Raw genomic sequence first — 13100 nt, forward strand, 5'->3', positions numbered from 1 at the left:
TGACGACAAAATGGTTTCATGAACAACAATAAACATTACCAAAAGGCAATGAGCACCATATTGCCGTCGAGCTAAAGGAAAAGGGGTGTTAGGTAAGTTGATTTAAATGATGAATTGGATGCTAGGCTGCTTCATATATTCGATATCTGTCGGTTCTATTCTGGATAAGTAGCAGTTTAACTTTGTACAACATCCAGATCGTAATTGCATCAGTGGGAAGGGTGTCTCGAGCTCTCTGTCTCCGAGGAGTTGTTGTTGGTTTCCAATTATGGCACCAACGCAGCTTCAGCTTCTGAAAGTGTTAATTACCTTTCGGTGAATGTTCTCTAAAGATTGTCGATAGTTCGTCAGCTCCAACGATTGGCGCCACTTTCCATGATTTGGTCTCTCTCGTAGTTCAAAGACGCACTCAAAAGTTTTTTCGCGATAAAACTTCAGTTAATTTTAATATACATTATATAATATTATATTTCTACTTATTTATAACACGTGTTAAGTCAAAAACACTTTTTTAAACGAGTTGGCAAGCCTACGTGAATTAACTGAAATTAAATAAAATTTTTTCATCATCAATTACAATCTCATCTCGGGTTAAAATTTGTGCATAAAACATTGCCGAGTTTTGTTAAACCTTAAATCTACTGTTCAAACAAGGATCAAAGAAAAAATGTATTTCTCGTGTTACCTTTATTTTAGTATTCAATTAACCGTTACTGCTCATTAGCTCTACCCATTTTGTATAAGAGTAGAAATGAAGAATACACAGAGTATATTTAAATATAAAACTTTTATGGCAACAATTTTAGATCAGTTTATGATAGCATATAGAAACCCAGACTACCAAATAACAGTGGCCTTCTTAGACAAAGGATTAAGACAGTATCCTTTTAAAAGAACTGATTTATTTAAACCACGCCATTACTTTAGCGTTCATGCAGAAGACTTTGAGCTGGGTTGCAAAATTAGGTCAGCGATCGTTTTTGAAACGATCTGAAATTGATGTTTTTTTTAAGCTTCTTGGCCAATTTAGTATGTTTCCGATATATAACAGAGATGTCTAGCAAAGGCAAACGAAAAAACTAATTTAACTAATTGCTTAAGTTAAGGGACTAAGCCATTCAATATTTCAAATAAAAATTTAACATTTTCAAGTTTTTTATTTACATAAATTAACCTCAAAAGAAATTCAAATGGAGAATATAAACCTCATTTTAATTTGTATCAAACTTAGAAATTTCTCCATTTTTTAAAAAAAGAGATTTTAATTAGTCAAGAAAGCTGCACAATGCAGTTCGAAAGGGTTATGAAAAGAAAAGGGGATAACAAGTGATAACAAAATATACCTATACTTATATGTTTAACTACGTATACTTTTTCATTATGGAAATTATATGATTTATTTATCACTTAACACCAATTTTGGAGCAAACAAAGATAGTCAATCGAAACCTAAGGCAAATTCGAAGTAAGCAAAATTGTTGGTTTCTTTTTAGATTATTTTATTTTTTTACACCTATTTGAAATATTTTAAAATAAAATGCAACAAAACAATCCCCATTCGAATTTCATTTTTCAAATAAATAACCAAAAGAAAATACAATTGCTGGAATTCAGACAACAGTTACACGTCATTATATAACGGGCGATCAGATTGGAGGTCGTTTTTCCAATAAGGTTTTTTTTGACATATCACGACTACTGTCAAACTAAATATATAAGTTTGTCAGTATCCATTGGATTTTCTTCATGGAAAGACATTGTATTACATTTGTATTGCGAAAATCGACGTGCTGTGGGAACTGTTCATCGCGCGCTTAAGCCAACTTATGGTGTACATAACCGTTCTATCGAACGCACTATTAGGCAAACCATCGGCAAAATTGAAAATAATTTTATAGTATTGGATGATACGCGACCGATTAGACCAAGTACAGCCCGAAGTGAAAAGAATACTGCGACTGTAAATGCTTGCCGAGGACCCGGAAGAATCGATTCGGCGCCGATGCCAACAACTAGGCCTATCTTATGGCACTACTTGCGCGATTTTACGCAAAGATCTTGGTTTGAAAGCGTATAAAATACAGCTAGTCTAAGATTTGAAACCAGCCGTTCTTCCAAAGCGTCATAATTTCAGTCATTGGGCTCTTGAAAAACTCGCCGAAGATCCGCTTTTTGGGGCCCAAATTTTGTTCAGCGATGAGGTGCATAGCTACGACAATAAGTAAAATGACCATATTTGGGCTGAAGAGCAACCGAGGCCATTCAAGAACAACCATTACATCCATTGAAAACAACCGTTTGGTGCGGCCTATGCGCTGGAGATATCATCAGGACATATTTCCTTAAAGACGAGGCTGGCGCCAATGAAACAGTAAATGACGATCGCAATCGCGACATTATAAACAAGTTTTTGATGCCAGAAATTGAGGCTCGTGACCCCCACAACATTTGATTCCAACAAGACGCTACAAAGTGCTACTTGCCATACAGTTCGTAAATCAATGAATTTACGGCGTCGTCGTTTCGATGAGCAATTTACCACTTGTCTCGGACCAATGGATTGGCCACCAATATCGTGTGATATCACACCTTTGGACTTTTATTTGTGGGGGTATGTAAAGTTTTTGTTGTTGTTGTAGCAGCATAAACATTCCCCATATTTACATATGGGGATTGCTGTTGGAGTGACAGTCCTTGGCCGGATATAAATCCGGGTCGTTTCGGTAACGTAGAACCGACTGGGTCGACCAGCGTCAATTGAGGCATTGGAAGCAAACATTACTACAGTTATTCAGTCATTCAAAATTGGTGTTCTCGGATGGAATTGAAAAGGATTATCTTTAAAAAATAAATGTCATGAATGGTGCTTCACAAAAATAATAAATATTGCCCAATCAATTTCAAATTTCGTTGTTTTATTTCAATTTAAAATTAGATACCTCTAAATTGATCACCCTTTATATGTATGAAATATTTACAATCTCAATTTTCAATAAAATAATTTCGAGAAATATTTAAAAATTATTCTTTTAGTTTTTAATTTTGCCTGTTCTAGCAAAGACCAAGGCAATTGCAACTTTTCGTTTTGCGTAACAACCCCTGCATAAACGGAGACTCTATGTACTGTATGCACTGACTGCTGCCAGATCCATACAAGTACAAAAATTACTCATACGACGTGTCGAAATACCATGTAATAGAAACTTTGAGTACATACAGAAAAATTGCAACAAAAAAAATTAATTATCACAAACCATTTTTTTCTATTTTTGAATTATCAAACGCAAAAGTAACAAATTACCAAATGAAAAATTATTCCTAAACAAAAACAAAAATTGTTATTTTTATATAGTATTAAGTGCATTTCGTTCTTTTTCTCTTAAATATTTTTTTTTATTTTTTACGCAGAAAAAATAAAAATTGTATAGAAAAAAAAATTAAAAAAAAAAAATTAACAGATCATAATCCTTATACCTATGGTTTTCATACGTGTATGTACACATATTTGTTACTCGACATTTAATGCAACTCAAATATTTTTCAACGGTTTTTTTAAATTATGATTAACAAATTATAAATAAGTAATTCAATTACTTTCACTTGCGAACTTAACACTTAACGTAGACGTAAACTAAACCTAGCTTAACGAATTATTTGTTTGTTGAATTTTCAGCGAATAAAAAAATTAAATCAAATTAAGAAATCGTTATACAAGCTCTTCTTTTGTATAATATCGCATTAAATTAAAATAAATTATAATTTGTAAGAGTTAGCAACCTTATTTAGTATACTATGTATAGCAATTAAAACGAAAAGAAATATATTTTTTTAATTTCTAAACTTTACAAAAATTCCGTTTTACCAATGCAAAGATACACAAATTTCTTGCTTGGATGCTTTCGTGCGCCATTTTTCTTTGTGAATAATTTTTTCGTTTTTAATAAACAAATCAGTATCAAATTAAATAAAATTATTAAAAATGTACAGCTAGCTAGAAAATAACAAAATTAGATTTAAAAATTATAGATCGAAATGTACAAAATTTATGTGTGTTTTTTACACTTAAAAAATTAAAATAGAATCGAATTGTAATTATATTACATTAATTCAGAATATGTACGTATGTATATTTAATAATAGTTAATATTTTTTATTCATATATTGTAATATTGTGTACATATTGCGTGCATGCGTGTATTTGTTGTGTGTATGCGTGTTTTGTATGTGTGTTTTTTGTTTTACCGTTTCATATTTAATATGGATATGCAGCAGGTGCATTCTTGTTTTAGTTGTTGCTATTGTATCTAAGTTACACACAACAATGTTATAATTCCTTAAGTGTCAACCCCTTCTACACACTTCTTTATCCGCATCTAATCAAGTATTTATAAGTAGTAGAGTGTTAGTTAGCTTATTATTTGTATATGTATATGTTTAATAGAATATGCATGTTGCGTGTGTAAGTACCCAGTTGAAAACGTGAACTAAATAAAAACCAAACGAAATTATTATATACTTTTTTAAATCCTGTTTGCAGAGGACACATATGTACATATACGCATATATTCGTGTATGCGTGTGACTCAATTAAGGTTTTTTAATATTTTTAATAGAAAATTAAAAAAATTCTAAGAAGTGTTGAGTTTATTATCGCCTCCTATGGATTTAAATTACACAAATGCAGTGTATTGTAAATTATTTTTCGACTCCTTTTAATTCTTGAAATTAGCAAAAACAAACCATATTTTAAATTAATGTTTTAGTGCGCAAATAACATTGTGGGAAAAGGAGGATACAGCTATGTTCAAGATTTTCCAAGTAAACATTCATTATATGACTGTGCCGCCTTAAGCTGAAAACACAAAATGTTATGCTCATAGGTACAACAAATTTCATACTGGGCACCTACCCTACCTACCGAATGTGTGTGTGTTTTTGTTTTAATTATACATATATACAATATATAATGTATATATAGTTGTAATAATTTGCTGTACGCTATTCGTATCGTAAACCGCACCTAATCTTCGCTTTCACGTTTGTTTGTTGTACGAGTTGAAAATGTATGCAAATACCCAAGGAATTTTATACACATACAAAAAAAAAAAGTACTAACTAAACATAACAAAACTATCACTTAACGATTTCTTTATTTTAAAGAAAAATAATAACCGTAGTCGGTCGACGAGTGAAAGAATAAACGAATGAGAGCGATCGAGTTGCTGCTGCGGCTTCGCACTTTTCGGAGAATTACGGGGTCAAGAAGATGAGTAACTGAAGAACTATTGATGTAATAACAGCATGGAGAGCATTCCCCACACACATATGCGCATACATATGTATAAGTAGTATGTACATTTTTAATTTTGAGGAAACCGATTGCTAGAAAACTGGAATGCTACTTAGCCACTCGGTGCTGTCGATTACTGGTGAATTGGTGTTTTTTGTTTCTTTATTGCTTTTCTTCATTTATAATACGCAAACACATACATATGCGTGTATGTATGTAGGTATAATATATGCATTTTCAATTTACACTTGTTTTACTATATTTAACGAAGAAAGCGTTGCAGGGATTCAAACAAATTATAGCTTTATTATCGTTTTTTTTTTTGTTCCTTTTTTGTTAGTTTTCATTTTCACGCTTTATGTAGTTTTAGTTTTGTGGTGCCGGTGTATTGAAGTTATATAGACATATCTATGCGAATAAAATAATATATATACTAAAAGCGTTAAAACGATATTTATACTAAAGTGATCTTTTAAGCACAAAATGGTTATAAAAATAGAAAACTTTAATTAAAAACCATTGATTTCAAAACCGTCACATATTTAAATAATTCACAATTATTGTTAAATTTGCTTCACCTAAGTGCGCCTATTTATTGTATTTCTTAAAATTTTCACTGAAACTGTTTTTTGTTTTTCTGTTTTTGTAGTTGCGTTTAATTAACACTATATTTATACATACTATACACATTTATTCATTTAAGCCGACGTTATTTTTATTAAAAACTGATTTAATAAGAACTGGTTGATTTCGTTTGAATGGGTATTGGTAGTGGAAAAGGTTTAGTACTGGTAGTGCTGATGTAAATATTTTTTATTTGGCAACCTAAAAAACTACTTTCATACGTAATTCCTAGTTACTAGTTTTATGCTTTAAGTTTATTAAAAAATAAAATTGAGCAAAAGCGGTTATTAATCCGTTCTGTACAATATTTTATAGTTATTTATACGAGAAGTCGTATGAGATCTTGATATATGTATGTATGTAAGAATAAAGATAGGTTGTGGTGGCGGACGATGCCGATGAGACGACGACTGGCGGCCCGACCACCTTATAGTTTCATCATTTTATAAGAAGCCAAATACAGTACAATTCGTACAGTATAAAATTTTCGGGGTAATGACGTCCATACAGTGCAGCAGCAGTTATAAATAAACATAATTTATAGTCACTGCGATAAAGCGCAAAAGAGAACGAAAAAAATTAAAGCAAACTCTAATCCGTGCTTGCTTCGAAACAAAAAACTATTAATAATAATAAAATAAAATACATTAGCGGCATTTACACTGAGATCTCCTTCGTTTGCTGTTACTTTAGCCGAGCAATTTACTTTCACAACTACACAAAAACAAAAGAAAAAAATACGAAGAAATTTAACGCCGAACAAACTCAACACGACAAAATGAACTCAGTGCGAAATTCGCTAATGCAATATTTTATCATAATTAATAAATACGCTTTATATCACAGTCACAAACATTTTTTACCACAATGCTTTTATTCCATCATACCCCATTCCAATCGCTAGATGTTTTCCAAATACATTCGACAAATTATTAATGCAACCGCGCTACCCAGCCATCAGTGTTTGGAGTTTTCTACGTTATTAGAGAAATCACACGCAACCGTTGACACAGGTGTCGCTGGTTGATATATGCCTGCTGGTGAAAGCAGTGATATTGTAGGCTCCGAGTTGTGCTTCTCATTTGCGATACATTCCGCCTGGCGGCCTTTTTCAAGCATCATAGTCTTAGACCCATAAGCAGAATTTTGATTGCTGTCGGTTCTATTACTGTGGTTCACATTGTTGGTGGTGGCTTTAGCTTTATGGCAATCGCTATAGCATATATTGGCAAGTTCTTCTTGCATATTTGGAAAAACGAATGGCTTTTGTGTTATTTTAATGCCATCAATTTCATCAATGCCCATTCCTTTCAGCGTTGGCGTATAATAGATGCTGGACGCCGTTGTAGCACCATCTTCCTCATCCTCGTCAACTTCATCAATTTTCGTATCTAGCATATCATTACCATTTGATGTCCCTTGGCATATGTTAAACTTTTCTCGCGGCTTGATTACTTCCTCTACTGTTGTTACAACAGTGACATTTGCCCCAATCGTCATGTCACTGGCATTCGTGTGGTTAACGTCTTTGTTGTCGCCTTCCGCGTCTATATTATTTTCGGGTGCATATATAAACGTCTCTGGGATTTGCGTTCTTTCATTTGTAACATTGAAGCCGATTGCGTGCGTTTTAGCTGGTTTTGCTGCAACGACAACGACATTGAGTTGGTGAAGGTGGTGGTGATGAGGATGGTGTTGCTGCTGCTCCGACGATAATGCATTCAGATTTCTCTGCATTTGCAACTCGCGCTTCATTTGCAAATGCGCATTTCGCTCGTTCAAACTGGTTGCACATACGAGCTCGTGTGGTGCACTGTAAGCGCTTGAGCCGGCAATATCGACTAATGAACGCGGACTTTTACATGGCGAGTTGTTAAAGCTTAACTGATTATCACAATTGGATGAGTAAAAATCCTCAAAAACATCACTACTTCTGCTGCCACCACGGCGTCCACCGCTGAGCTCAGCACTACCACCAACTGTCGACAAACTGGCATTTGATGCAGTCGTCGACTCGGATAGGGAGATTTTCGTACGACCATTACTACCAACAGTTTGCATATTAACAGTAGTAATAGATACTGCCGATAAGCTGTCGTCTTTGAACGGCTGCTCCACCTCTCCATCGTAAATATCGTACGTTTCCACATCCTCAACTTCATTACCAACAATACACTTTTCACTAATTAATTTTGATGGTACCAATAACTGTCGTTTGGGCAACGACGAAGCCGGTGTCACTGTCATCGATGTTGAGGACATAGACAGTTTGTGACTGCGACTACTCACGCTACAGTTACTGTTGCGCCTCATAGCCATCGTGTGCTGTACGACATTCTCACAAAATTCTACAGGGTTTGCGCGAAAATGATTCTGTAACCAATGAGATAATTTTTTTGTATTGCTTTTCAGTTTATTTTTTAGCTTACGGCGCGAAGTGCTTGCTAAACCACTACAACCACTCGCCGGCGAGCAACTCAAAGCTAGTACAGCAGCATCGCCTGCAGCTGGTGTGGATGAAGGACCGTAAGCATTCGATTTAGTAACCGCAATGGCTGCTGAACTAGCGACGCCAAGGTCTCGCATTTTCTTAACACCGAGTCTATGTTGAAATAGGGGTTTGCTTGTCCACGAACTAACAACGTTGCCGACATTGCTCATATGGCTGCTTTTGCTATTGATGACAGCGTCATCACATTTTTTAGGCACCAAAATTGACATTTGCAGGTGCAAGGCCTTGTCACACCTTCCCACTAATTGCTGATACTGTGGATTCTCGTAATACGTCCATTCGGTTGCTGTTCGCGTCACACTATTGTGGCTAACTGTTGTGGCCGACTTATTAGCGGCAACCGGAATCCCTGTTGCAGCAATAGCTGACTTAAATTCAGTAGTAGACCTATCTTCAACGTCCACGGACCTAGAAACAGACTCTATATCTCCACTACGTTTAGCCGCTGTGCAACTCGATCGTCGTTCGTTAGTGCTAATTGATTTGAAGTTTTCCAACTTTTCCGTTTGTTGGAAATTTTCACATTCGCATTTTAAATTAGGATTAATTTCATCATCATCACAACAACAATAACTACATTTATAACTACCACTATTACTGTTTATATTCATAAAATATGTAGAAGGTAGCTGAGAAATGGGAGTGGAAATCGGTTTGGAGTGAGTAGTAATAGTAGAAGGTATAGATGTTTGTATAGTACTTGTAGTAGTAGTAGGAAGAATAGTGATATCACTGAAAGTAATAGTATTGTTAGCTGTAGGAGGATTGGAAGGCACTAATAGTGGGGATAACTGTAATGCTTTGTGAGCAATTGTGTGTGACATTTTTGGATGGCACTCACCAGACTCCCAGTCTTCTTCTTCGCAATCTTGATCACCGGCAGACGTCGGTGCCGATGATGAGGACGAAGTTGTTGACGCAGAAGACGATGATTGGCTGCTAATGCTGCTTTTGCTACTGTTGCCACTAATGCAACCGTTTGCTGCACCACCGCTGCTGCAAACCGTACCATTTCTTTGCGTTATTGTTGTAATTTCTCCATCTAATTGCCTGCTACTACCGCTGTTATTGGTGTTGCTACCCATTTCTAACGCTGCCTTGTGCTGCAGCATATTCTTTCCAGTATATTCTGGCAACCCTGACACCGAAGATGACGCTACAAATTTCATACTATTCTGTTGTTGAATTGCCGTTGCCAACATAAATGAGTTGGTTGCTGTTGCCGGCACTGCCGCAGCCGAAGCCGTTGCATGATTTGGTGTTGTCAACGGCTTCAGCTGATGTTGCTGCATTAGTTGCAAATGTTGTTTATCCGCAGTGGACAGTATATTTTCCAAATTCACATATGTGTGTTGTTGATGTGAATGTTGTTGGTGTGGGTGTAACGCATAAGCAGCTGTTGATGCAGCAGCGCTGATTCGACCAAATGGCAGAGTGCCTTCATCACAATCGTAACCATCGCAACCACCGCCGCTCATGTTTTTCACAGTGATGCGTTGTTGCATATTGCCAACAGAAATCCGTTGGTTTTGTTGCTGTTGATGCGGATGTTGAATAAATTGTGAACCGGCAGAGCTTACATTAATACGTGAAAAATCTGTATTTGCTGTATCGCCCAAACTCGTATCGCCAATGCTGCCACTGCCAACACCACCAGCCAGTGGGCCACCCAAACTGCTAACCGACGCAGACGCTGAAGAGGAGGACTTTTGATCACAAATATAATTCAGATCACTGCCACTGCTGCTGTTCTGTGGCAGTTGATAATTACTGCTGCTGCTACTGTCGCCTCCCCCACCACTGTATTGATGTGATAGCCGCGCATTTTGAGACTTTCTTTGATTATTGCTAATTTGGCTGGCGATGCTGCTAACATTGGCTTGCAGACCAGGTCGCATTGAATTTTCCGCAAAGAATACAAGTTGCACCTGAAAGATAAGAGAAGCGAAACTAAAGTTACTAATTGTGATAATTTTCAGTTTTAACAAATTTTTGGAAATTCCAAAATTCAGGTTTTTGATTACTTTCAACTTAGATGCATAATAATTTCTTGTTTGGTCTAAAATAATTATAAAACGTTTCCACGGCTGCACACGAACAATTCTTATTTGAAGAATTATTAAAAAAAAACATATGAGTTCCGATTGAAGGAATCGTGAAAAATTCGGTTAAAACGAATAAAAAAAATTTATGTACAGTCGGTGTAATAGAGGTATGACCATTGCACGCATTTATTTTGGAACGTTTTCGACTTCTTCAAATATTTTCCAAATGCATGTGACATTTTTGGACCTTTAGGGTGTGCACATAGGAACACTGCTTCAAATCATTTTGTAAAAACAACGTACGCTTTCTAAATTTTTCACAAAACAAATAAATTGCATAACACGTATACAAAAAGGATAAGCCTATTTAAGAGGATTTACATTTTTTTATAACGGAACTCTAAGTTTGAATTTGACTAGTCTCGCTTCTATCACACATACTGTATTTCCTGTTTATAAATAGTATTTGAAAGTGACGCCTTGATGTCAGAAGTGAATAATTCCTAGACGGTACTTTTTTATGTCATCTTTGACATTTTTCAAGTAGACAGTTGCACAATTTGAAAGACCCTTTACAAAAAAAAAAACAAAATAATATACTTTTTAACCAGCGCAACGGTTGGCGCAATCTTAAAGCGTGTTTGGCGTTTAGGACCCATAAGGAGTATACCACACGGTTTGTGGCCGCAAGCTCCTAACGCCATCAGACGCCCTCGGCCTTTATGACTTCTACTTTACCCAGTGTGCCAGTGTCTCCTCTAAACACACGAACTGGAACCTCCACGGTTCCCCGAAGCCCACCAAAGGGGCATCACTTACCCTGTCCCGAACTTCCCGAGTGGATATGACCCTGGTACTTCACGCTCATCACGATCTTTTGCATTCAAGTCTGCCAACAACTTGGCAGAATGCATAGACGATTAGACAATTACGCATGGCAAGCAATGACGCCACCACTAGAACACCGGATAAATGAAGCAATTCTCCTGGCCTAAGAATTGCTAGCGCTTTTCTGACCTATGCCAACTCTTGCATCAGACCATTTATCACCGGTGCTACATTAACTTTAAAAAAATTGATTGAAGCCGTCTTCGCGGAGTTCACCGAGAACACGCGCACGGTGCAGAGCACTGCTGCCTCATACCTGCTGGACATCTCACGGACATCCGTCCTAACTTCCCCGCGGAAGCAGCCGTTTCAGCAAACGATCGTGACCACCTAAGTCAGGCCAATCCCGTGGGTTTTCGGATAAAGGATTTCAGTTTTGAAATTCAACCACTGGTAAATTAACATAAGAGGACCAAATAGGTTGAGTATCTGAAGACATATAAATTCAGTCTGCATCATATTGCATTCTTCTCGTTAGTACCATTTCGAGATCAAATCTTTAAACACATTAGTATAAAACCCAGGGTACCAAAGGCAATTTTTTTTGCCCAAGTTACTGGGTGTAGCTGTCGATAATTTGTTTTCTTTCTCGGTGCACACAATCGCCTATTCCACTAAAATCCAATACCGCAACAAGGTCTTCTAGTCTGTAGCCGATAGCACTTCGGACTAAGACAAAGGAACATTGCTGTTGACATTTAAGGCAATCGGAAGGCCGGTTCTAAATAATATAACACAAATCTTGGAACTAGTGATATGCACTAGACGAAATTCCAGTACTGGCAAAATACTGCAATCAAAACGACTGCGCGATGTCTCCTGATGCCCCAATTCAAATCAATGATGCATCTGATGTGAAACATCTATGCTCCCAGCAAAGGAGCAGAATACTAAGCAATTCCTGCTAGATTGCCTCCGAAGGCACCAAGTTCCTGTAGACTTGCTGGAGGCCGAGCTATTTGTTAGGCATGTCGGGAGACATCTCCAGCTCCCGCGTAACTTTGGCACAATAACGTTCTGAATACTGAACAGCAGACTAAAGCAAGAGCAGACTCCATAAAGGCTAACTATCGGAACCTTTTCACGTGCTGACTGGCGTTCGGCAGGGTTGCATTCTGTCCCCAATCCTTTTCCTGCTGGTAATTGCAGACGTTCTTAAAACTTCTTTTGCTAACGAAAACCTTCAAAGAGGTATTCAGTGGCAGATCAACAACACATATTAAAATTATTTAGCATATGCGACATTTGCCTACTGTCTTATAGGATGTGCGATGTAAAACTGATGACACAGTCAATGCAGGAACAGTTACAAACAACCGAACTTAAAATCAAGATAGGAAAGACAAAAGCATTTAACCTGAATCAGATTCTTTAAAAGTGGGTGCGCAGGTCTTTGAAAGCGTGGATAATTTCTAATAATAATCGCCGCAGATGGAGGAAATGAGCCTGACGTTAAAAGCAAAATTACCAAAGCCAAAGCGGCATGCGGCACTTTTGCACCACTCTGGCAAAATAATAACATAACTACGCACACCAAACTGCAAATTTTCAACGCATGCTTCAAGTCAGTCCTGCTATATGGCTGTACAACGTGGAAGGTCACCACAACGATCACAAGGCGTCTGCAAACGTTCATCAACCGGTGCTTGCGCCACATAATGCGAATTTTCTGCCCTCGAACTATATCCAACACCGATTTACGGAGGAAGGCTAATCAATCCAATGTGGCGACTAAAATCCG

General features: G+C 36.8%; 1 protein-coding gene across 13 annotated transcripts in view; it reads right to left on the minus strand.

Annotated features, from left to right (window-relative positions):
• LOC128865035 (serine-rich adhesin for platelets) overlaps nucleotides 1–13100 on the minus strand; it is a 36535-nt gene that overhangs the window by 11140 nt on the left and 12295 nt on the right. For 12 of the 13 annotated variants that reach the window (XM_054104927.1, XM_054104923.1, XM_054104920.1 and 9 more), the window contains exon 10: nucleotides 3586–10354. In XM_054104927.1, coding sequence (XP_053960902.1) covers nucleotides 6872–10354 — 3483 coding nt within the window. In that variant the 3' untranslated portion in view covers nucleotides 3586–6871. Of the gene's footprint in view, nucleotides 1–3585; nucleotides 10355–13100 lie in introns of those variants that run through there. The other variant, XM_054104928.1, reaches the window with a different exon arrangement.

The sequence above is a fragment of the Anastrepha ludens genome, chromosome 5 (assembly GCF_028408465.1).
Source record: "Anastrepha ludens isolate Willacy chromosome 5, idAnaLude1.1, whole genome shotgun sequence".
In the NCBI taxonomy this organism is placed as follows: domain Eukaryota; kingdom Metazoa; phylum Arthropoda; class Insecta; order Diptera; family Tephritidae; genus Anastrepha; species Anastrepha ludens.